The sequence below is a fragment of the Erithacus rubecula genome (genome assembly GCF_903797595.1).
Source record: "Erithacus rubecula genome assembly, chromosome: 29".
Classification (NCBI taxonomy): Eukaryota; Metazoa; Chordata; class Aves; order Passeriformes; family Muscicapidae; genus Erithacus; species Erithacus rubecula.
The window spans coordinates 1,328,095-1,351,438 of NC_136681.1; the positions used below are offsets into that span (position 1 = coordinate 1,328,095).

At 52.5% G+C, this 23,344-nt stretch overlaps 3 protein-coding genes across 4 annotated transcripts in view; all 3 read right to left on the bottom strand.

Moving 5' to 3' along the window:
• The window catches only part of STARD7 (StAR related lipid transfer domain containing 7), a gene marked incomplete at its 3' end in the record, with an annotated part of 234,570 nt that overhangs the window by 171,728 nt on the left and 39,498 nt on the right, over nt 1-23,344 (bottom strand). The window lies entirely within an intron of this gene.
• The window catches only part of LOC306813449 (uncharacterized protein), a 98,801-nt gene that overhangs the window by 67,690 nt on the left and 7,767 nt on the right, over nt 1-23,344 (bottom strand). The gene's annotated exons all lie outside the window — the stretch shown is intronic.
• On the bottom strand, nt 4,956-11,586 carry ACTMAP (actin maturation protease; the record flags this gene model as incomplete). The annotated part of the gene is made up of 7 exons (XM_079328947.1): nt 4,956-4,977; nt 5,333-5,522; nt 6,898-6,968; nt 7,884-8,013; nt 9,448-9,575; nt 10,158-10,226; nt 11,390-11,586. The coding sequence occupies 7 exons, from the start codon at nt 11,584-11,586 to the stop codon at nt 4,956-4,958; spliced, it is 807 nt and encodes a 268-aa protein (XP_079185073.1).

Genomic DNA, 23,344 nt, shown 5'->3' on the forward strand with positions numbered 1-23,344 from the left:
TGTTAACTGAGAGAGCCTCAAAGTGGATGACGAGCGCTCGATTATTACAGTATGAATCTTGTTTAATGGAACAGGAGGATTTAGAATTTAAAAATGGGGAAAATTTTAATCCAGCCTCCTGCTTGAATGGCCCCGAAGAAAGGGGGAGACAGGAGGAAAGCCATGATTGTATCCAGGTTATAGATCTCCAGACTAGAGCTAGGGAAGATTTGAGAGATAATCCCTGGCCTGAGGGAGAGAATGTGTTCATCGATGGGTCATCAAGAGTAATAAACGGGAAGCGTTTTACAGGATACTCTATCGTGAATGGCAAACAATTAAAGGAAGGAGGGAGGTTACCGCCCACCTGGTCAGCCCAGACAGCTGAGCTGTATGCGCTGATCAGAGCCTGTGAGTTATACCGGGATAAGACAGTGAATGTTTTTACCGATTCTAAATATGCTTATGGGGTGATACATGCATTTGGGAAACTGTGGGAAGAACGAGGTTTATTAAATTCTAGGGGAAAGACGTTAGCCCATGAAAACTTAGTCTCTTGCCTATTGGAGGTAGTGAATTTACCAAAGAGGGTGGCAATAATCCACGTTAAGGGGCATCAGGCAGGGTACTCAGAGGAGGCAATAGGAAACCGATTGGCTGATGAGGAGGCTCGGAAAGCTGCATTGTTGCCAGAAATCTCTAAGATCCTCCCCTTACTCCCAGTAACTGCACCACTGCCAGAGAAACTGTCTTTTCCACCAGAAGGACTCGAGATAATTAAAAAGAGTGGGGCAGAAGAAAGAGGAAAGAATTGGTTTACAAGGGATGGGAGGCAGTGGATTGCAAAAGCTCTGGCCTTACAATTGTTAAAACAACTTCATGAAGGGAGTCATTGGGGCTCTCGAGGGTTGGCAGAAGCCTTCCTAAAAATGTATGCTTCTGTGGGTCTTTTTAGCTTGGCAAAACGAGCTATTGAGGGTTGTTTGACTTGTGCTAAAACCAATAACAAGGTTACAACGAAACTTGCCAGGGGAGGGAGGCCTTGGGCTGTACGTCCCTTCCAGAGATGTCAGGTGGATTTTACGGAAATGCCCCGAGTGGCAAGGTTTAAATATCTTCTGGTAATAGTATGTCAATTAACAGGCTGGCCAGAAGCATTCCCTACTGTTTCAGCAACTACAGGATCAGTTGTTAAAGTATTTCTGGAACAAATAATTCCAAGATATGGAATTGTGGAAGCAATAGACTCAGGGGAACTCATTTTACAGGAAAAATTCTTCAAGGAGTTATGGCTGCTTTAGGGATACAATGGAACCTGCACACCCCCTGGCACCCCCAAAATTCAGGTCGGGTTGAAAGAATGAATGGAGAAATAAAGAAACACCTTCTGAAGCTAGTGATAGAAACCAAGATGCCGTGGGTACGGCTCCTGCCCCTGGCTTTGGCAAGAATAAGGGCCAGACCCAGGGAAGATATTCAATTATCTCCCTTTGAGTTAATGTTTGGAATTCCTTATCCTTGCAACTCTCAGCCTAGTGGGGGGATAGAGATAAGTGATGTGTATTTGAAACATTGTGTCTCGGGTACTGTCTCTTGTGAAATCTCTTCGACAGGAGGCTCAGCTGGCACAGACTCTGCCTTTGGACTTTGCTGTTCACAACATCCAGCCAGGAGATTGGGTCCTAGTTAAGGAGTATAAAGAAGCACCGCTGGTGGTACAGTGGCGTGGACCTTTCCAGGTGTTGCTGACCACAGAAACAGCCGTCAAGACAGCTGAACACGGATGGACCCATCACACTTGGGTCAAGGTCTCTAAGGCCCCAGAGATTTGGACATCTCAGCTGGAGGAGAAGGATGGGAAGCCACGACTGACACTCCGCAGGGGCGGACTGGAGCAGTAGCAAGTGCGTCGACATCGAGGGAAGCCTCGTGTGCCTACCCACGGACTGCCTGCTGAAATAAGTTTGTGTGGGCATCCCACCTCTCGGATCTCCAGTCACTGGGGGGCCAGCCCTTTGCTGTCACTGTTTTTCCTTTATATTAAGCTGTTTCTGTGCCTTCACTCACCACAGGGGCAGAAGACAACATGAAAGTAAAAATTAGGTTAGGGAATTACATAACCCAGTTAGAATGTTTCTCTTAGTGATCTTACCTTTATACTGTCAGTTAGGATGGGGCCAGGAATGGGAAAATAAGTTTTTAACCTTAGGAGAAGTAGCAAAAACCTTTAACCTTAGCAATTGCTGGGTCTGTGGGGGGCCAGGAGGATCTGAAAACTGGCCATGGGTGGCCAACCCAGCCGAACCTAAATGGTGGGTTAGCACCCTGAGTGAAGTCCATAATGGAACAGGATTCTGGGATGGAGAAGGAAGTCCATGGCGGCTTCATTCTTCTGAAAGAGGCACTTATTGTCTAAATAGAACAGGAAGCATATACGTGGGGAAAAATGTTTGTGACTGGACTTTATCTTTGGGTTTAGATTGTTGAACCCCCAAATGCCTTCCTTATGATTGTTCCAGATATCAAGGCAGATGGAATTAAACTCATGTTAAGCTCTCAAATGTTAGTTGGGTAAAGTGTTCCTACCATACTTACCAGAAAGATTTGGAAGGCTGTAAAGCAGTGGGGAGGGATAAGTTTTTTGACTCCTTATTTTTAAGCTGCCCCCAAGATAATTCCACAAGTAGGACACATGTTGTTCGTGACTATCAGTGGAAGTGGCAACACCAGAATGGAACTCGAACTCTTTTTAGCAGGTTCTGGTCCCAATCTAATAAAACAGATCTGGGATGTAACTGTAGCTGGAAACCTCATGTGGGAGCATGGAAGTGCAAATACTGTGATTCTTATGGTGGGGCAACTATTCTTGGGGGACCACTAGGCCCAGGAAGTAAGCTGTATTTTGACCCCCCAGTAGATCATGAAAATTGGGAAGGTCCCTTTGCCAACGGGACGTGGGCTTTAAAGGGGCATTACTGGATTTGTGGCCAATATGCCTATCGCAGGTTACCCCCAAACTGGTCAGGAATATGTTATGTGGGGTATATCAGACCTCTGTTCTTTCTGCTACCACAAGTTCAGGGAAACCAGTTAGGAATCAAGGTATATGATGGTCTAATCAGGGAAAAGCGGTCAATTGGTGTATCTTTGGCTGGGGGGAGCAGCCAAAAGGGGGGTGATAATGAATGGCCACCTGAACGAATCATACAACACTATGGCCCAGCCACTTGGAATCCTAGTGAATTAATATCAGCTGCCCGAGAACCCATTTATAATTTAAATCGGATAATCAGGTTACAAGCTGTCTTTGAAATAGTAAGTAACCAGACAGCTACAGCTCTTGACCTTCTTGCTGACCAATCTACTCAGATGAGAAATGCAATATTTCAACACCGGATGGTATTAGACTACTTATTAGCAGAAGAAGGGGGCGTGTATGGTAAATTAAATGACTCAAACTGCTGTTTGCAAATAGATGACAATGGAAAGGTGGTGAAACAAATAGCAAAAGGAATAAGAAAGTTAGCTCATGTACCTGTCCAAACATGGAAAGAATGGGAATGGGACATGTTTTCATGGCTACCTGGTGGACTGTGGGTTAAACAACTGCTTTTTTTCCTCTTATGTGCTGTAGCAACTCTAATCTTTTTACCATGCATGATCCCTTGCTTAATACAACTTATTCAACATGTGATCAAGAGGATGCAGGTTATAGCCATGCCTACTGACCCAGAGATGGCTACAAAAGGACAGAAATTGATGTCATTGCAAATAATTGCAAAACCAAAAAGGACACAAGAACAAGAAATTAAGACAATGATAGCTAAAGTTTGTAAAGACAATTACTAAAAATAAAAGAGGAGGGATTGAGAGGAATGTTACATTTGTCTTTACAAACAAATTGTAGATCTGTTGGTAGGTAAAGTTAGCACCTGGATATAAAAGAAACAATGGGAGGGATTACACTGATTGATGAATGGAAAAAGAGATTTGCTTTTACAAACAAACTGTAGGTTTGCTGGTAAATAAAAATTGGGTAACAGAAGATGAAAGAAGCAACAGGGAAGGGGAAAATTGAATTCTACAAGAATTAAAAATTAAAAGGGAGGGTTATACATTAGAGGGGAATGTCAGGTGTCAGGTGTTCCGGGAAGTCTGTGCCTCTCGAGTACCTCAGCCAATGGGGAAAGAGAGAGGGAAAAAGCGGCCGGGAAATTAGTATAAAAAGGGAGGCTGCGTCCTCCAAAAATTCGAGAGATCCCAGGGGAATGCCCATGGCCTCTCCCTTTATTCGAATAAAGCAAAAAGGACTCCTCTGTCTCCTTTTTGGACATAAACCTCTGGTGTTTGTGGATTAATTTCCCTTACACCGTCACACCCCCCAAACCCCTTTAAATGCCCCAAATCCGTCCCCCCCCGCCCCCCCAGATTTCCTGAAACCCCGCAAAAAACCCACGAAACCCACAAAATCCAGCGGGTTTATTGGGGAAGGGTCTCCCAGGAGTGCAGCAGCACCGCCAACCCTACCCCTCCAAACCCCTCCCCAAAACCCCGCCTCCCAAAATCCCCCCCAAAAAACACAAAACCCCACCAAATCCCCCGGGGTTTATTGGGGAGGGGTCTCTATCGGTGTTTACTGGGGAGAGGTCTCTGTGTTTATGCGGGAGGGGTCCCTACAGGGTGCAGCAGCACCGCGCGCCCCCCCAGCCCGGCTCTGACCCCGCCGGGGGGCAGCACGAAGCCCCCTCCCCACCGCCGCGGGCTCAGCTCACTCAGCTGCGCGTTGCTCGCCCCCAGCTCGGGGAGCGCCCAGAGCTGCGGCCGCGGGCTCTTCCCCTGCAGCGCCAGCACGAGCGGAGACCCCGCCACAAATCGGGACCCCCGCCCCAAATTGGGGCGAGACTCAGAATGGGACCCCCGACTCGAATCGGGAAGAGCCTGGGACTGGGATCCCTCCTGAAAATGGGACCTCCGACTCAAATACGGCATTCCCTTGGCCTGAGACCCCTCCTCAAATCGTGACCCCCGCCCCAAATCGGGGAGGGCATCGGAATGGGACCCCTCCCCAAAACCTGACCCTTCCCTAGCCTGGGACCCCTCCCCAAATCGGGACCCCCGCCCCAAATCAGGGAGAGCACCGAGCTGGAACCCCTCCCTAAAATGGGACCCCAGCCCCAAATCCGGCGTTCCCTCGGCCTGAGACCCCTCCCCAAAACGAGACCCGTCCTCAGCCTCCGACCCCTCCCCAAACCAGGACCCCTCCCCATCTCCATGAGCACCCCCAGACCCCTCCTGCACCCCCCCGGGACCCCCAGAATGGGACCCCTCCCCAAATAGAGCCCTTTCCCCAAACAGAGCCCCCTCCCCAAATAGTGAACCCTCCTCAAACAGTGACTCCCCCTCGGCTCCACCCGAGTACCCCTGAGCCCCCCCCTCAGGCAGAGACCCCTCCCCAAAATGGGCGTGGAACACGTTGGGGATCTCGGGGTCCTGCCGGAATCGGGGTCCCAGCAGCTGCTGGGGGGGCACGGCCAGGAGCACCCCTGGGGGGAAATTTGGGGTTCAGGGGGGGCGCGGGGACCCCCGGCTCGTGGGGAACCCCAAAATGCATCCGGAACAGCTCCAGACCCCAAAACACCCCAAAAACATCTCCAGCCCCCCAAACCTCCTGAAATCCTCCCAAATCCCCCCCAAAATATCCCCAAAAACATCTCCAGAACCCCAAAACCCCCCGAACACCCCAAAAACACCTTCAGATCCCCAAAACACCCCCAAACCCACCTGGAACAGCTCCAGACCCCCAAAATCCCAAATCACCCCTGAAGTATCCCCAAAAATATTTCCAGCCCCCTAAAACCCCCCCAAAAACAACTCCCAGCCCCTCAAAATCCCCAAATCACCACAAATCCCCCCCCCAATTCTCCCTTGAATTCGCCCCAAAATTCCCAAAAAATCCCCCAAACCCCCTACCAAAAAACATTTCCAGACCCCCAAAACCCCAAACGCCCCTAATTTCCCCCAAATTGTCCCCAATTCTGCCCTCAAAAAAATATGCCTAGACCCCCCCAAACTCTTCCAAATCCCCCCAGAACATCTACAGACCCCAAATCTCCCCCAATTCTTCTTAAATCCCCCCAAATCTCCCCTGAATTCCCCCCAAAATTCCCCCAAACCATCCCAAAACATTTCCAACCCCCCTGAACGGCCCCAAATCCCCCCAAAACATTTCCAGCTCCCCAAAACCCCAAATCCCCCAAATTTCCCCAAAATTCTCTCAAAATCTCTCCAGCCCCCCCCCCCCCCCCAAAATTGGGGGTTCAGGGGGTCTGGGTTTTTTTGGGGGGGAATTTTGGGGGGATTTAGACGATTTTGGGGTTCCCCCCCCCCCCCCCCCCATCACTGTTGGTCAGAGCCTTTTGACTCTGGGTTTGGGGGATTTGGGGAGATCTAGGGGATTTTGGGGGGGGGATTTGGGGTTTTTTGGAGGGGATTTGGGCAGGTTTTGGGGTGTTTTGGATGGAATTTGGGTTTTTGGGGTGATTTTAGGGGGTTTTAGAAGATTTTGGGGACGTTTTAGGGATGTTTCGGGCTTAGGGACATTTGGAGGAGATTTGGGCTTTTGCAGTGCTTTGGGTTGATTTTGGAATATTTTGGGAGGTTTTGGGGGCATTTTGGGAGGTTTGGGGGGGTGGTTTATGTTTAGGGAAGTTTGGGGGGGATTTGGGGTTTTTGGGAGGTTTTGGGGGGTATTTTGGGGAGTCAGGGGGGATTTGGGGCTCAGGCAGGTTTGGGGGTTTTGGGGTATTTTTGGATGTTTTCTGGGGTTTTTTTGGGGTTTTGGGGGGATTTTGACGGGGGATTTGGGGGGATTTGGGGATTTTTTGGGGTGTTTTTTGGGTATTTTGGCCCCTCTCTCACCGTTGATCAGGGCCCAGTGAGCCTTGTGGCCCCGGCGGCAGCACGGGCCGTGGTTGCTGTCCTCGTCATAGCTGCAGAGTCAAGGGCAAAGACCCCAGACCCAAAACCCCAAACCCTGACCCCTGACCCCAAATGAAGAGCCCAGATCCCAAATGGAGACCTCAGACCCCAAAATGCAAAAAACCCAAACTCCAAACCCCAAAGGATACAGGACCAGTAGGGGCCTCCCCCAAACCCCAAATAACCCAAAACTCCAAATAACCCCACACCCCAAATAACCCAAATAAAGGATACAGGACCAACAGGGGTCTCCGAACACCCCAAATGACCCCAAACCCCAAACCCTGACCCCAAATAAGGTTAAAGGACAAGCAAGGCTCACCCCAAATCCAAAATAACCCCAAACCCCAAACCCTGACCCCAGCAAGGATACGGGACCAGCAGGGGCCTCCCCAGACCCCAAAGAACCCCAAATCCTAAATAACCCCACTGAAGGATACAAGACGAGCCGGGCTCTCCCCAAACCCCAAACCCTGACCCCAAATAACCCTAAATGACCCCAAAGGATAGAGAATGAGTAGGGGTCCCCCCAAAACCCAAACCCCAAATAGCCCAAAATCCCAAACCCTGATCCCAGACGACCCCAAATGACCCCAATAACCCCAGTGACCCCAGTAAGGATACAGGATCAGCAGGGCTCTGCCCACACCCCACATCCCAAAACCTGACCCCAGTGACTCCAAAGGATAAGGGACCAGCAGGGCTCTGCCCACACCCCAAACACTGACCCCAATGACCCCAAAGGATACGGGACCAGCAGGGCTCTGCCCACACCCCAAACACTGACCCCAATGACCCCAAAGGATATGGGACCAGCAGGGCTCTGCCTACACCCCAAACACTGACCCCAATGACCCCAAAGGATACGGGACCAACAGGGCTCTGCCTACACCCCAAACACTGGCCCCAATGACCCCAAAGGATACGGGACCAGCAGGGCTCTGCCCTGCAGCAGGTGCCGCAGCACCCGGCCCCGGTTGGGCCCCTCCAGCCCCCCCTCCAGCAGCTCAGCCCGGCAGGGGAGCAGCTCCTGGGCCAGGGCGGCCATGGCTGCAGCTGGGGGAGAAAAAAAACCCAAAAACATCCCAAATGATCCTAAATATATCCTGAAAGCCACCCTGAAAAACCCTGAGACACAGCGACCCCACAGTGACCCCACAGTGACCCTGGCAGGGGAGCAGCTCCTGGGCCAGGGCTACCATGGCTGCAGCTAGAGACAGGAAAAAAAATCCCAAAACCTTCATAAATATATCCTAAATAATCCTAACATCCATCCCATAAACACCTGGGACACAGTGACCCCATAATGACCCCATAACAACCCCATAACAACCCCACAGCGACCTCAGTGAAGCTCCTAGAGCAGCGTGGGCAGCTGGGGGGGGGGGAAAAACCTCTAAAGTGACCACAAAAATACCCCAAAAACACCCCAAAAACCTCAAAAGCTCCAAAATCACCCCCAACCAACCCAAAAATCACTCCAAACACACACAAAAAAAAAAAAAAAAACAACAAACAAAAAAACAAACCCCAAAGCCACCCCAAAACCACACTAAAAACATCCTAAAAACCCCCAAATCACCCTAAGAACCCCAAAAACCACCCTGAAAATCCCCTGAGAGATTGGGATCACCAGGACCCACAGTGTGCCCGGGACCCCAAAAATATGCCAAAAGTGACCCCAAAATTGACATCAACCCCCCTTGAGTCCCCCCAGTGACCCCAGACCCCCTAAATCCCCCCAAATCCCCCCTGGACTCCCCAAAATCCCCAATGTTCCCCCAGGACCCCAAAATCTCCCTGGGCGCCTCCTAATCCTCCCCAGGATTTCTCAATGACCCCCGGGACCCCCCAAAACTCCCCAAATCCCCCCAGACACCTCAAAATCCCCCCAAATCCCCCCTAAATCGCCCAAATTCCCTCCCAACCCACCCAAAATTCCCATAGACACCTTAAAATCCCCCAAATTCCCCAAAGTGACCCACAAAATCCCTTCAAAATCCCCCAAAATTTTCCTAAACCCCCCAAAATCCCCCCAACACCCTTAAATCCCCTCAAACCCTCCATACATTTCTCCCAAATCTCCCCAAAATCTCCCCAAATTCCCCCAGGACATCCAAAAATCCCCAAATTCCCCCTGAAACCCCCTCAACATCCCCCCAAAATTTTCCTAAATCCCCCCAATCCTCCTATAATACCTCCAAATCCCCCCAAATGCACTCCAAAATTCCCTGAAATGTCTCCAAATCCCCCCAAACCCCCCCATACACCCCAAAACTCCCCCAAAACAGCCTAAAAATCCTGCTTCCAATCCCCCAAAACCCCCAAATTCTCCCAAAATTCCCCCCAGACACCACAAAACCCCCTAAGCCCCTCAAAATCACCCCCCCGACCCCCCAAATCCCCCTCAAATCCACACAAAATTCTCCCAAAATCCCCTTGGACCCCCAAAATTCCCTCAAAATTCCGTGAAATCCTCCCAAAGCCCACCTGAGAACATCTCCCCGTGCCGGCTGTAGCCCCTGGCCCGCGCCGTGTCCAGCAGAGCCCTCAGACCCAATTGGGGCCGGGGGGGTCCCAGCAGAGCCCCGGCCATGGCCAGGGCCACCAGCCCACACCTGGGGGACGGGGGGGTTTAGGGGATTTTTTGGGGGATTTCAGGGAATTCCTTGGGGGCATTTGGGGGATTTTTAGGAGATTTCAGGGGATTTTGGGAGGATTTGGGGGGGATTTTGAGGGGTTTTTGGAAGTATTTTGGGGAAGATTTGGGGGGGTCTCGGGGCAATTTTGGGGAGATTTTTGGGATGGTTTGAGGGGGGGTTTCAGGGCTGTTTTGGGGGAGATTTCAGGAGGATTTGGGGGAATTTTAGGAGATTTCAAGGGGATTTTGGGAGGATTTGGGGGGGACTTTGGGAGGGGTTGAAGGGATTTTGGGGGTTTGAGGGCAATTTAGGGGAGATTTTGGGATTTTCAGGGAATTTTGGGAGATCTTTGGGGGTTTGGGGGGAATTTGGGGGAGATTTGGGAGAATTTGGAGGGGATTTAGGGAATTTCAGGGAGTTTTGGAGAATTTTAGGGTTTCTCCAGAGCACCCTCACACTCCCCCCCATAAGCCCCCCCAGAACCCCCCAACACCCCCTCACACTCCACCCAAAAACCCCTCCAGAATCCCCCAACACCCTCTCAGCCCCCAGACTCACTGGGGCCCATCCTGGATCAGGGGGGGCACGGGCCGGTGGAACAGGAGCCACTTCCAGGGACCCTCGAGACTTTTTGGGGAGGGGGCACCATGGGAGACCCCCCCATACCGAGGGGGGATCCTCCTCCCCACAAAGCAGCCCAGAGCCCGGTCAGGGTGGGGCTGGGACCACCCCAGGACCCCAAATCAACCCAGGGACCCCTAAAGGAATCCCAAAACCCCCTAGACCCCCCCAAATCCCTCCCAAAACCCCCTCAAGGACCCCTCTAGACCCTTCCCCAAATCATCCCCATGACCCCTCCCCAAAACTCCCCCACGATTCCCCCCAGATTCCTCCCAAAACCCCTCAGACCCTTTTTAGCACCCCCAGACCCCCAAACTCCCCAGGACCCTCCCCGAACTCCCTCCAGGATCCCTCTTAGGATCCCCGGACCCCTCCAAAAACAATCAAGGACTCCCAAGACCCCTCCCCAAAATTCCGCCAGGGATCCCACCCTGGGCCCCCTCCCAAGACCCCTTTCAGAAACTTCAGACCCCTCCCTAAAACCCCCCCGGATCCCTCCCAAAGTCCCCCAGACCCCCCAGACCCCTTTTAGGACTCCCAGATTCCCCCAAGCCCCTCTAAACCCCCCCAGAACGCTCGCAAAACCCAGCCCAGAACCCTTTAAGACCCCTCCCAAAACCCCATTTTAGGACCCCCAGCCCCCAAAAAGCCCCCCAGACCCTCCTCAGAGCCCCCCAGGACCCCTCCCCAAATGACCCAGACCCCACCAAAATCCCCCAAACCCCCCCCCCCACTCCCCCAAGCCCCCCCAGGACCCCTCCCCGAAACCCCCAAACCTTCCAGCCCCCCCTTAGGACCCCTCTCCAAACCCCCCAAAAACCCCACGACCCCCCTCAAGACCCCATTTTAGGACCCCCAAACCGCTCTCAAAACCTTCCAGGGCTGCCCTGACCCCTCCCAAGACCCCTCCCCAAGTGCCTCCCAGAGGCCCCTCAGATCCCCCCAAAACCCCCCAGGCTCCACAGACCCACCCAGGACCCCTCCCCAAATGCCCCAGACTTCACCAAAATTCGCCAAAGCCCCCCACTCCCCCAGACCCAGACAGGACCCCTCCCCAAAAACCCCCCAAACCCTTCTCAGGACCCCAGCCCCCCCGCAACCTCCCACTCCCCTCTTAGCACCCCACCCCCCACCCTCACCCCTCCCCTCTGACGTCGCCCCTCCCCCACCTGTCCCTGCGCCGCCTCAGCAGCTCCCGCAGCCCGCCGTCCTCTCCCAGCGCCTGCCCCGCTCTCTGCAGCGCCTCCCTCAGCACCGGCCCGAGCCCGGGGAGGGTCCCGGGGGGACTCCCGGGGGGATTCCCGGGGGTCCCGGGAGGCGGGGGGGGAGGGGGCACGGGTGGGGGGGGAGGGGCCGCCCGCTCCATGGCGGCGCCGGGGTCCGAGGGCGTCACTCCCTCCTGGTCTCTGATTGGCTGCTGCGGCGCGGGGGAGGCGGGTGTTGCTGAGGGGAGCCGCGTGCTGATTGGTTGGTTTGGGGAGAAACGCGTCGCTATTGGCTGGGAAGGGCCCGCGCGCTCCGCGGGAGGGGCTCAGGAGGGAGTTGTGGTAGGGCTTGGAGGGGAGATGAGGGAGAATCTGAGGGGGATTGAGGGGCCTGAGGTAGGTCTGGGATGGATTTGGGGAAATTTGGGGGGGTCTGAGGGGAATTGATGGATCGGAGGTGGGTCTGGAATGGATTTGGGGCGGTTTGGGAGGGTGTGAGGTGGGTCGGGGGGGGAATGGAGGGAGTTTGGGGATGGGTCTCAGGTGGGTCTGATAAGGGTTTGGGGAAACTTTGGGGGGGGGTCTGAGGGGAATTGATGGGGCTGAAGTGGATCTGGAATGGATTTGAGGGAGTTTGGGGGGGCTCTGAGAGGAAATGGCAGATTTTGGGGGGGTCTGAGGGGAATTGAGGGGTCCAAGGTGTGGCAGGGGGCAAATTAAGGGCCTCAGGCCTCTGAGGGGTCTGAGGTGCGTTTGCAATGGATTTGGGGGAATTTGGGAGGGGGGGTCTCAGGTGGGTCTGGAATGGATTTAGGGGATTTGGGCGTGTCTGAGGGGAAATTGAGGGACTTTGAGGAGATCTGAGGGGATTTGAGGGGTCTGAAGTGGGCCCGGGGGAAATGAGGTGCTCTGGGGGTCTCTGAGGGGAATTGAGGGGTTTGGGGAGGCTTTGGGGGGAAATGGGGTATCTGAGGTGGGGCCAGCAGGAAACGGGGGGATTTAGGGGGAAATGTGAGGGGAATTGAGAGGTCTGAGGTGTGTTTGGAGCGGGTGACGAGAGAACTAAGGTGGGTCGGGGGGAAATGGGATTTTCGTGGGTCTGAGAGGAATTGAGGGATCTGAGGTGAGTCTGGAATGGATTTGGGGGTGTCTGAGGTGCGTTTGGGGGGAAATGGGGGGGTTTGAGGTGGATATGAGGGGAATTGAGTTTTTGTGGTACCATTCCCAGGTGCTTTGTGGTACCCTTCCCAGGTTTTGGGGACCATTCCCAGGTTTTTGGGCTGTCCCTCACCCCGTTCCCCGTGCCATGTCCCGGGCTCATGGAGCTGCGCTGGTGCCCGGGTGCCACGACATCGCCTGCGTGGAGTTGGACACCGAAGTGCAGGGCTCCAAGATGACCCAGAGCAATGCCAAGAAGATCACTTTCACCAAAAAGTAACCCCAAACCCTGCCCCAAAACCCCCAAACCCGAAAAAAAACCTGCCTGGGAATATCCCAAAACTGCCCCAAAACACCCCAAATCTCAGCAACGCCACAAAATCCCTGAGACATCTCAAAACTGCCCTTCAATACCCCAAAAACTCCTCAAAATCCCAGAGCAATGCCATGAAGATCTCCTTCACCAAAAAATGACCCCAAACCCCCCCAAACCTGAAAAAAACCTGCCTGGAATGCCCTGAAATCCCCCAAAACACCTCAAAATCTCAGAGAAACACCTCAAAACCACCCCTGGATACCCCAAAACTGCCCCAAAGCACCCCAAAATCCCAGAGAAGCACCACAAAGATGTCCTTCACCAAAAAGTGATCCCAAAACCTCCCCAAACCCCAAAAAAAAACCTGCCTGGATACCCCAAAATTCCATAGAAACGCCTCAAAGTCCCAGAGCAACGCCCCAAAATCCCAGAGAAATTCCTCAAACCGCCCCTCAATACCCCAAAACTGCCCTGTAAACACCCCAAATTCCTTCAGGCTGCCCCAAAATCAACTAGAAACACCCCAAAATCCCATAGAAACACCCTAAAATCCCTCCAAACACCCCAAAATGCTTCAAAGCTGCTCCCAATTATTCCAAAATTGCTCAAAACCAGCCCCAAACACTAAAAATCCCAGAAAACTGCCCCAAAAATGGTCCTGACCCTGCCCTAAACCTCCCACCTGCCCCACTCCCCCAGGTAATTTCAGCTTGGACCAAAATCTCCCTTTTTTTTATACCAAGTCTTTTTTTTATCCCAAATCCTCCTTTTTCCAACTTCAAAATCCTTCTTTGTGCACCCTAAATGTCCTTTTCAGACCCCAAATTTTCCTTTTGCCACCTCAAATTCTCCTTTTCACACCCCAAATCTTTTGTGCATCTCACATCCCTTTTCCCATCTCAAAATCTCCTTTTCCAACCCAAATCCTTTCCTGTCCACCCCAAATCCCCTTTTCTTATCCAAAATCCCCCTTTCCCACTCAAAATCTCCTTTTTCAAGCCCAAATCCCCTTTTACCACCAAAATATTGACCTCAAATCCTTAATCCCCACCCTAAACCCTTTTTTCCTCCCCCAAATCTCCTTTTCCACCCCAAAAATCTCATTTTTCCATCCGAAATCCTTCCCCTTTTACTCCAAAATCTCCTTTTCCTACTGCAAATCCCTTTTTAAGGTTTCCCAGGTGTTTTTGGGGTTCCCAAGGGGTTTTTGGGGTTTTTCCCACCTCCAGCATTGTACTCAGGGTGTCTCTGCAGACATTGCACCTGGACCTGCCCCCACCCCAAATAAATCCCAAATAAATCCCAAACCAACCCCAAATGCACCCCCCTGTGCCCCCCAGGGCTGGAGTGGTTTTGGAGGGGAGTTTGGGGTCTGATGGGTTTGACCCCAAAGCTTGGGGATGGGGGAGGTTTGATCTTAAAGTTTGGGGGGTTTGACATCCCAGGGTTTGGGATAAGGGGGTTTGACCCCAGAATTTTGGGATTGGGGGGGGTTGGACACTCCAAATATTTCAGTCCCCTATGCTTGGGGATTGGGGGTATTTGACCCCAGGATTTGGGGTTTGGGGGTGTTTGACCTCAGGATTTGGGGGGTTTTGACCCCCCCAGGTTTGGGGTAGAGGTTGAGATCAAAATGATTCCCTGAAAACAGCGGCAAGATCAGGACTGGGAATGAAATAGGGATTGGGAGTGGGAATGGGGTCAGGATTGGGAAAGGGATCGAGATGGCAAATGAGATCGGGGTCAGAAACAGAGATGTGATTGGGAATGGGAACGGGAACAGGTTTGAGACTGGAAACAGGTTAGGGATTGGGAATAGGAACGAGACCGGGAATGAGGGATCAGAAACGGGAATGAGATCAGGATTGAGAATGGGATAAGGGTTGGGATTGGGGATTGGGAACAGGGTTGGAACTGGGAAAGGTAATGGGATCGGGATTGGGAATGGAAACAGGATCAGGAATGGGAACAGGTTTGGGAATGGGAATGAAAGAGAGATTGGGAATGTGAGAGGGATTGGAATTGGGAAAGGGATTGAGATTGGGAACGAGATCGGAATCAGAAATGGGAACAAGATTGGGAATGGGAACAGGAAATGGATTGGGAATGGAAATGAGATAGGGATTGGGAACAGGAATGGGGTTAGGATTGGAATGGGAATAGGAATGAGATTGGGATCAGGACCAGGAACAGGACTGGGAACGGCATCAGGAAGGGGAACGGGAAGAAGATTAAGAATAAAAATGGGAATGAGATAGGGATTGGGAACAGGAATGAGAATGGGAACGAGATAGAGATTGGGAACAGGATTGGGATGCTAAAGCTGTGACATAAATGGGTGCTTTGGCCAGGAAATCTCAAATTGGAGAGCCAAAACTAGGATGGGCAGGAGCATCTTTTCCTGGCTGGGAACTGGAATTCCAGAGCCTGGCAGTGTGAGCCATGCAGGACCATGCAGACTGGGATCATGGGGGCTGGGATCACATGGACTGGGATTGTACAAACTGGGATCACTTGGACTGGGATTGTACAAACTGGGACCATGTGGACTGGGATTGTATAAACTGGGATTGTACAAACTGGGATCACTTGGACTGGGAGTGTACAAATTGGGACCATGTGGACTGGGAGTGTACAAACTGGGACCATGTGGACTGGGATGGCTGCACCAGAACGATGTGAACTGAAACGGTCCCACACCACCCAGTCCTTCCCAGTCCCGTGTGGGGGCGCAGCCAAAACTCCCCGCAGTGAACGCGGAGGTCCCAAAGCGCTCCCAGTGTCGGTCTCTGTCCTGGTCCCGGTCTCAGGCTCAGTTTGGAGCAGTCCTGGAGCTCTCCTGGTGCTGATTCTGGTCCCAGTCTGAATCTCAGTCCCAGAGCAGTGGGCCCAGTTGTGGTCCTATAGTGGTGCCAGTCTTGGTGGTGGTTTCATTTTCAGTTTTGGTCTCAGTCTCGGAGCAGTTCCGGTCCCAGAGCTGGTACTGGTGCCAGTGTTGATCCTGGAGTGCTCCCAGTGCCAATGTCAGTCTCAGACCCGGTCATGGAGCGGTGCCAGTCTCAGTTCTGGTGCTGGTGCTGCTCTCAGTCTCAGACCTGGAGCTCTCCCAGTGCCCGTCCCAGTGTTGGTGCTGGTCTCAGTCTTGGTCCCAGCAGAAATTCAGGGGCCAGTCTCAGTCTTGGTCCCAGTCTGAGTTCCAGATCTGGAGCGGTGCTGGTCTCAGTTCTGGTGTTGATTCTGTTCCCAGTCCTGGTATCAGTCTCCTTTCTGATGTTGGTCTGAGTATTGATGCTGGTGCTGGTTCTGGTGTTGGTCTTGGTTCCAAAGATTTTAGGCCAGTTTGGCTGATTTTATGCCAAACTGGGATTTTAAGACTGGATTTTAGGGCCCTTTTGGACAATGTTAGTCCAATTTGGATGATTTTAAATCACTATTGTGTGAGTTTGAGGTTCCTTTGGCTGATTTTTAGGCCAAACCCGGTGCATTTAGGCTGCATTTGAGGCCCTTTTTTGGTGATTTTAGGCCAAACCAGGCCCCTTTAGGACCGCGTGGCCCTTTGGCCCCGCCCCTTTCCCCTCACAGTTCCTACCCTTTTCTGGCCCAACCCCTTTCCCCATGGTTTCTGCCCATTTATTAGCCCCGCCCATTATACTCACAGCCTCTGTCAATCATTCACTCTTCCCCTTTCATTCGGGCAGAGCCCTTTTGTTCGCCCCGCCCCATTCCCCTCTAGGCCCCTCCCATTTTCTGGCGCATTCACCCCGCGCATGCTCAGAACACCCAAAAATTCTTCACCGCCATCTTTGCTGCTGGTCCCCGGCCCGGCTTCAGCATGTCCGAGAGCTGCGGTGGGACTGGGGGGATCCGGAGGGGATCTGGAGGGGACTGGCATGGCTTTACGCCCCTGGGGGTTTCTGGGGTTTTGTACAGGGAATTTGGGCTTGTCTCTAGGGGATTTGGGGGGCATTGGGTAGTCTATAGGTAGACTATAATCTATAGTCTATAGATCTATAGGAGATCTGTCGGGGACTGGGGAGGGGGGAAGGGGGTCGGGGTCTGAGGGTCTCTATAGAAAATTTGGGCTTCAGGGGTCCCTGAAGGAGGATTGGGATTTTGATAGGGGATTTGGGGTCATTGGGCTTTCCCTAAAGGCACTCTGAGAGAATTATGGGGTCTACACCACGAAGTTTTTTTTAAAATTTTGTGTACAAACATGGGAATTTTTAGGTTTCCATTGGGAATTTTTGAAATGTTGGGGACCTCAAATGGAATTTTGGAGGATCCCATAGGAAATTTTTCTGGTCTCTATAGGCAAACTGAGGTCCAAACATGGGAAGTTTCAGTTCTCTACAGGAAATTCTTGGGATCACCTTAGGGGATATTTGGAAATTCAGGGTACAAATGTGGGAATTTTGGGTGCCAAAATCGGGCAGTGAGCAGCTGGCATGAAGCTCATGAGACCCAGGGCTCTGATTTTAGGGTGATTTTGGCTCCCTTGGGGGATTTCAGGCCAGATTGTGTGTGTTTAGGTGCATTTGGGTGATTTTAGGAAAAACAAGGTAGTTCTAAGGTAATTTTAGGCCCATTTTTGTGATTTTTGGCAAAAGCAGGCTCCTTCAAGGTGGATTTTACAGACATTTAGGAGATTTAAAGGTGATTTTTGGTAACTTCGTGTGGCTTTTCAACCACTCTGGGCAGTTTAAGACACTTTTTTTAGATTTGAAAACCATTTGGCTGATTACAGGCAAAAGCTGATCAGTTTTAGGCTGCATTTAAGGCACCTTTTAGACAATCTAAGTCACATTTGGATGATTTTACACCCGTTGGTGTGGATTTGAGGCCTCTCTGGCTGATTTTAGGCCAATCCTGGTGGACTGAGGCTGCATTTGATGCATTTTATTGGTGATTTTTGAGCAAACCGAATCATATTAGGAGCTTTGGCCCCGCCCCTTTCCTCATAGTTCCCGCCCTTCCCTTGGCCCCGCCCCTTTCCCATCATAGTTCCCGCCCTTCCCTTGACCCATCCCCTCCTAGTTCGGGGTTCGGGACAGGGCAGGAGGAGGAGGAAGGGAGGAAGGGGCGCAGCAGCAGTAGAAGCAGGAGGAGACAAGGAGCGATTCCAGCGCGAACCCGGAGCTGCCTGAACTCGCAGCGCCCCCCGGGACCACCGTCCCCCACCCCGCAGGTGCCTGTGGAGGGGGAGCTCACCCCAAATATTCCAGGGGGAGTCCCCGGGTTTGGGGATTTTTGGGGGGGAATGTTTGGATCTTTCTGGGCTCCAGAGGCGCAGATGGCTCTCGGGGGGACATCGGGGGGTCCCCCAGGATGTGTTTTTGGGGGTCCCGGTGGGTGCAGGCAGAGCCCCGGCGGGGGGAATGCGGGTCCCCCCGCGGTGGGAGTTGGGCTTCCCGGGCCGGGCCCTGCGAGCTCTGCCGGGGCCCCGTGGGGAGCGCGCGGGAGCGGCGGGATCGGCGGGGGGACACCGGATTGGGGAGCCCCGGGAGAGGCGCGGCTTCCCTGAGCGGGAGCGCAGAGACGGGAGAACCCCAGAAGGGCAAAGCGGGGAGCCCGGGAGGGGGGAACCCCTGGCATTGCCGGGACCCCGGCGGGGTTGCTGGGGCTTGAGGGGCGGCACGGCCGGGAAAGGGGTTCGGGGCTGCCGGTGCCGCCAGTGGCTACTCCCAGCATGAGCCCAGTTGCTCCCCGCGTGTGGTTCCAGTTTGCTCGGCACTCCCAGTATGAGCCCAGTAACTCCCAGCCATTCCCTATTATGATGGAATTTGACCCAGCACAGTCCCAATTGCTCCCAGTTCCTCCCAGTGTCACCGAAATAGAAAAAACAAAAAGCACGTCCAACAACAATCTTTCACTGGTGCAGAGAGAATCATTCCATGACACTCCATTTATAGTAAATTTTTCCCATCTTTTATCCAGTCAGTACTTATGGAAGTCAATTGGGTCAGTGTTCCTTGGTCTGAAGTTGAAAACACTCAGTTCCTAATATTTGATCTCCTTTTGGATCCAGATTTCTCCCCCTTTGATGTTAATTAGATCTTCATTCCCTGATTTTACACGTCTTTTCAGAGGAGATGCCTGCACTGTGCCAGAGGCAGAGTCTGGGGTGGATGTTCATCAGTGGCCACTGATGTTCTGGTAATGGCTGCTGATGGCCCTTGAGCATTCCAGCTGTTCCCAGTGTGTTGATGTGTTGAGTTCATCCCACCCCACCTGGTGCAGCAATGCCCTGGAAAGAAAATTAAACTTTTTTTCGGAAAAAGGCAAACAAAATATCTTGATTAAAATTACAGAAATTTTTTTAAATGGGTACGTTTTCCAACATAACTTTGGTCCAGTGTGTTTCCCAGTTCTCCCAGCTGTCCATAGCACAGTCCCAATCACTCCCAGTACTATCCCAGTATGATGCCAGTCTGCCAGTAGGGCCTCAGTCACTCACACTTGCCCCCAGTTGCCCCAGCATGGTCCCAGTTTTCCCTTTCCTCTCCTTATCCTTCATCGCCCAGACAAGGAGCTGAGCACGGAGAGCAGGGAGGACAAATCCCTGTGGCAGAACCTCGTGGAAGAGGCTGTTTGCAGCAGCTCCACTGCACAGGAATCCAACGGGGGGGAAAAGCCGCCGAAATCGTGCACCAGGAGGGGCTGCAAATGCAGATCACGGGGATCTGAGGAGGAAAGAACCAGCCTGGGCCGGGCAGGCGGACGGAGATGGAGCCAGAGCTCAGACCTGGTGGTCCATGAGCAGCTTTGTGATGGGGAGAAGCCCCACAAGTGCTCAGAGTGTGGGATGAGCTTCAGATGGAGGTGCCTCCAGATCTGCCACCAGAGGATCCACACTGGGGAGAGGCCCTACGAGTGTGGGGCGTGTGGGAAGAGGTTTCAGACCAGAGGCACTCTCCTCAGACACCAGCACACACACAGACGAAAAGCCCTTCCACTGCCCTGACTGTGGGAAGGGATTCAGAGAAAACTCCACCCTCACCAGACACTGTCGCATCCACACCGGGGAAAAGCCCCATGAGTGTGAGGAGTGTGTGATGGGCTTCAGCTGGAGCTCCCACCTGATCCGCCACCAGAGGATCCACACTGGGGAGAGGCCCTACGAGTGTTCTAAGTGTGGGAAGAGGTTTCTGACCTGCTCCAGGCTCCTCAAGCACTACCAGACACACACAGAGGAGAGGCCCTACGAGTGTCCTGACTGTGGGAAGGGCTTCAGGAGAAACTCCCACCTCATCACCCCCGGTGCATCCACACTGGGGAGAGGCCCTATGAGTGTGAGGAGTGTGGGAAGAGCTTCTCCCACAGCTCAGCCTTGACCGAACACCAACAGAGGTACCAGTAAGGGAAGCCCTGCGAGTGCCCCGAGTGCAGGAAGAGCTTCGTGCACTGCTCCAACTCCATCCCCCACTGCAGGACCCACGTTGGGCAGAGCCCTGGTGACCCACATTCCCTGGGATCCGTGTTGGGAAGACACATGCGTGGTTATCCTTTTGTTTTGGCCTTAGTTTTTGTCTCTTCTCCATCTTTTTGTGCTCCAAAAGCCAAGAGAGATCAATCTGTCGCCTCAAAACCTCTCAAATCCCACTGAAAACACCTCAATTCTTACTCAGAAGTGATCAGTCCTTCTTCAAAGTGCCTTGTTGTCTCCTCAAAACAACTCAGTCCCAAGCGAACCTTACTGGATTCCAGCGCCGTCAGGGTGAGAAGGGGTTGGAAGGAGATTGGGACAAGTGGAATCCAAATCCAAAATTGGGATTGGGATTGTGTGTGGCTGGCTGGGTGGGATGGATTTGATAATAAAACTTTGACAATTTGTGGCTTCTGTCCAATTCTCTTTCAGTCAGTTCCAGGTCTGTTTTCAGTGGCACCTTCTCAGCTGATTATGTTTGTGTCCTTTCTCTCCTGCCTCTCTCTGCCTGCTCTGTTTCTCTCTCAGGGTCTCCCTTGACCCAGGGCAGCTCCCACCAAAGACCCTGCCCTGATTCAATTCCCAGTGCAGGAGCTGCAACAGCCATGGGTGAAATGTCCCTGTAAGATCTTGCTGCACTTGGCTTTTGGCCCCTTCTGAGGAGCTTTGCCTTCAAGGGCAGAAACATCTTTTTCTGGCTGGAAACTGGAATTCCAGAGCCTGGCAGAGTGAGCCATGCAGGACCATGCAGACTGGGATCATGGAGGCTGGAATCACATGGACTGGTATCCTGCAGACTGAGGCTGCACAGACTGGGACCAGATGGATCAGGGCCATGCAGACTGGGATTGTCAAACTGGGATCACATGGACTGGGATTGTACAAACTGGGTTCATATGGATCGGGATAGCTGCTCCAGAATGATGCGAACTGAGACTGTTCCGCCTCACCCAAGGCTCCCTCCCAGTTCTGCACGGGAGCACAGCCAAATGTCCCCAGAGTTAATGTGGAGGTCCCAGAGTGGTCACAGGTTGATCCTGGTGCTGATCCTGTCCTGGTGCCAGCCTCAGTCTCACTGTCAGTCTCGGCCAAACCATGTGAGGATACAGGGTGCTTTATGGGCCTTTGTCTGTTTTTAAGCTAAACCTGATCAATTTTAGGATGAATTTTTGGCCCCTGTTGGGGGTTGGGTTTTTTGTCCCAGTTTAAAGAATTTTTCCCATTATCATGCTAATGGTGCCTGCCTGGTTACACCCAGGACCTTTTGAGGACTCTGGACAAAGGGGTAGGTGGGAGCTGATTTCCAGAGGGGGACTCCTGTGTCCGGCGAGCTCAGAGGAGGAGGATCCCCGTCTGCAGCGCATGGACCAGAACGCATCAGAGCCGGACGCTCTGCGGTCACCTGCCCTGCATCTGCCCCGCTCCAGCCTCCTCCCTCTGAGGACACAGCTGATCACCTGGACACCAACGGTGAGCAAGGAGCTGCCCCTCCCGCCCGCTCCCACCTGAGGCACAGTGCGGCCGCTGCCGCCCCCGCCCCTCCCGCCTGCCACCTCCACAGCTGTGCGGGCTCTGCCCCATCTTCAGCACCAGGACCGAGCGCAGGCAGAGTGTGCCTGCAGCTAAAGAAAGGACTGGAACTGAGCTATCTGTTCTGTTCTGTTGGTAATTTTAATAACTGCTGTTGTTTCTGCTTGTACGGTTAGATATATTAGTAAAGAGCTGTTACTCCTACCCCCTTATCTCTGCCTTAGAGTCCTTGGTTCAAACAATTTTAATACTTGCGAAAAAGGGGATTTAAATCCTCTATTTTGAAGAGGAGCTTCTGCCTTTACTGGCAGACACCTGTCCTCCAAACCAGGACAGATTTTAGAGCCCAAACATGGGTCAGAGGGCATTGAGAGGAGAGTTAAGACAGGAGTAACAGCTCTCATAAGTGGCAACATGTTGTCTGGTTTAATCTGGCTTGGGCTCCATGTGATCACAGATATCTCTCTTCCATTTGCAAGCCCTTATTTGAATATGGGCACCTTCACCAAAGTTACTGTAGCTATTATCCGATTCATTTTGTGGGTTGATTATGTCAGGAATTCATGTTTTTTAAATTTTTTTTGTGGGAAGTAGCTACATGGATCCAGAGCTATCATACTCTAACTGCGTGTCTCTGGGATTATTTCAATAATGGTACTTACTGCAAGGCAATGAATGTAAGGGAAATTTTCTCTCAACCCATCACCCAGTTCTTTGAGGCTACCCCACCAGTTTTAAAGGGTAGCAGACCTGCCTTAATTGCTAATGGTATTATACAGTGGCTGGTGTTGCTGATAGGCCAGTTCTGTTTAGCATTCTGAGACAAGGGAATATTGGCTTGGATAACAACCTTGACACCTACCCCAGGAAACAGAGGTGCTGCCCCAGAGCCTGATCCTGCCCCAGAGCCTGACCCTGTCCCACAGCCCACTGCAGAAATTAACCACCCAGAGTGGGTGGGGTTTCTGGTGAAGGAGACAGGCCAGATTTGAAGGAGCACTTTTTCCCAGCTGGTGAGAAACTCTCCCCCTGCCCTAAAGAGGGAGAGTCTGATGGTGCTGCAGTGGAACCCATAGATGTTGTATCTGTCCAGGTTCCAGCTGGATCACAGGAGCAGCCACAGCCAGCAGCAGTTGCCCCTGTGGAAAGTAGATAATCTAAGATTAAAACAAGGCACCTAGATAATGGGGATCAGCAAGGAGGGTCCTCACAACCAGCAAAGGAGCCAGAGGTTTAGATTGTTACTGAGTCCCTCTCATATGATAGTCTCTGTAATCTGTGAAAAGAAATTGCATGACGGAGCCATGATGCTTTTACAACCTGGTTACTCTGGGTCTGGGACCTTACAGGAACAGGTGTATGTGGGAGTCCAGGGTTTTTTCCTGGCTCCTTTGGGGGTGCAAAAACCCCCCTGGCAGACCCCTCAGAGACCCCTGAGTGCTGCCCAGGAGCTGCAGGGGCTGGATTTGGCTCCTTGGGAGAATCTGCCCAC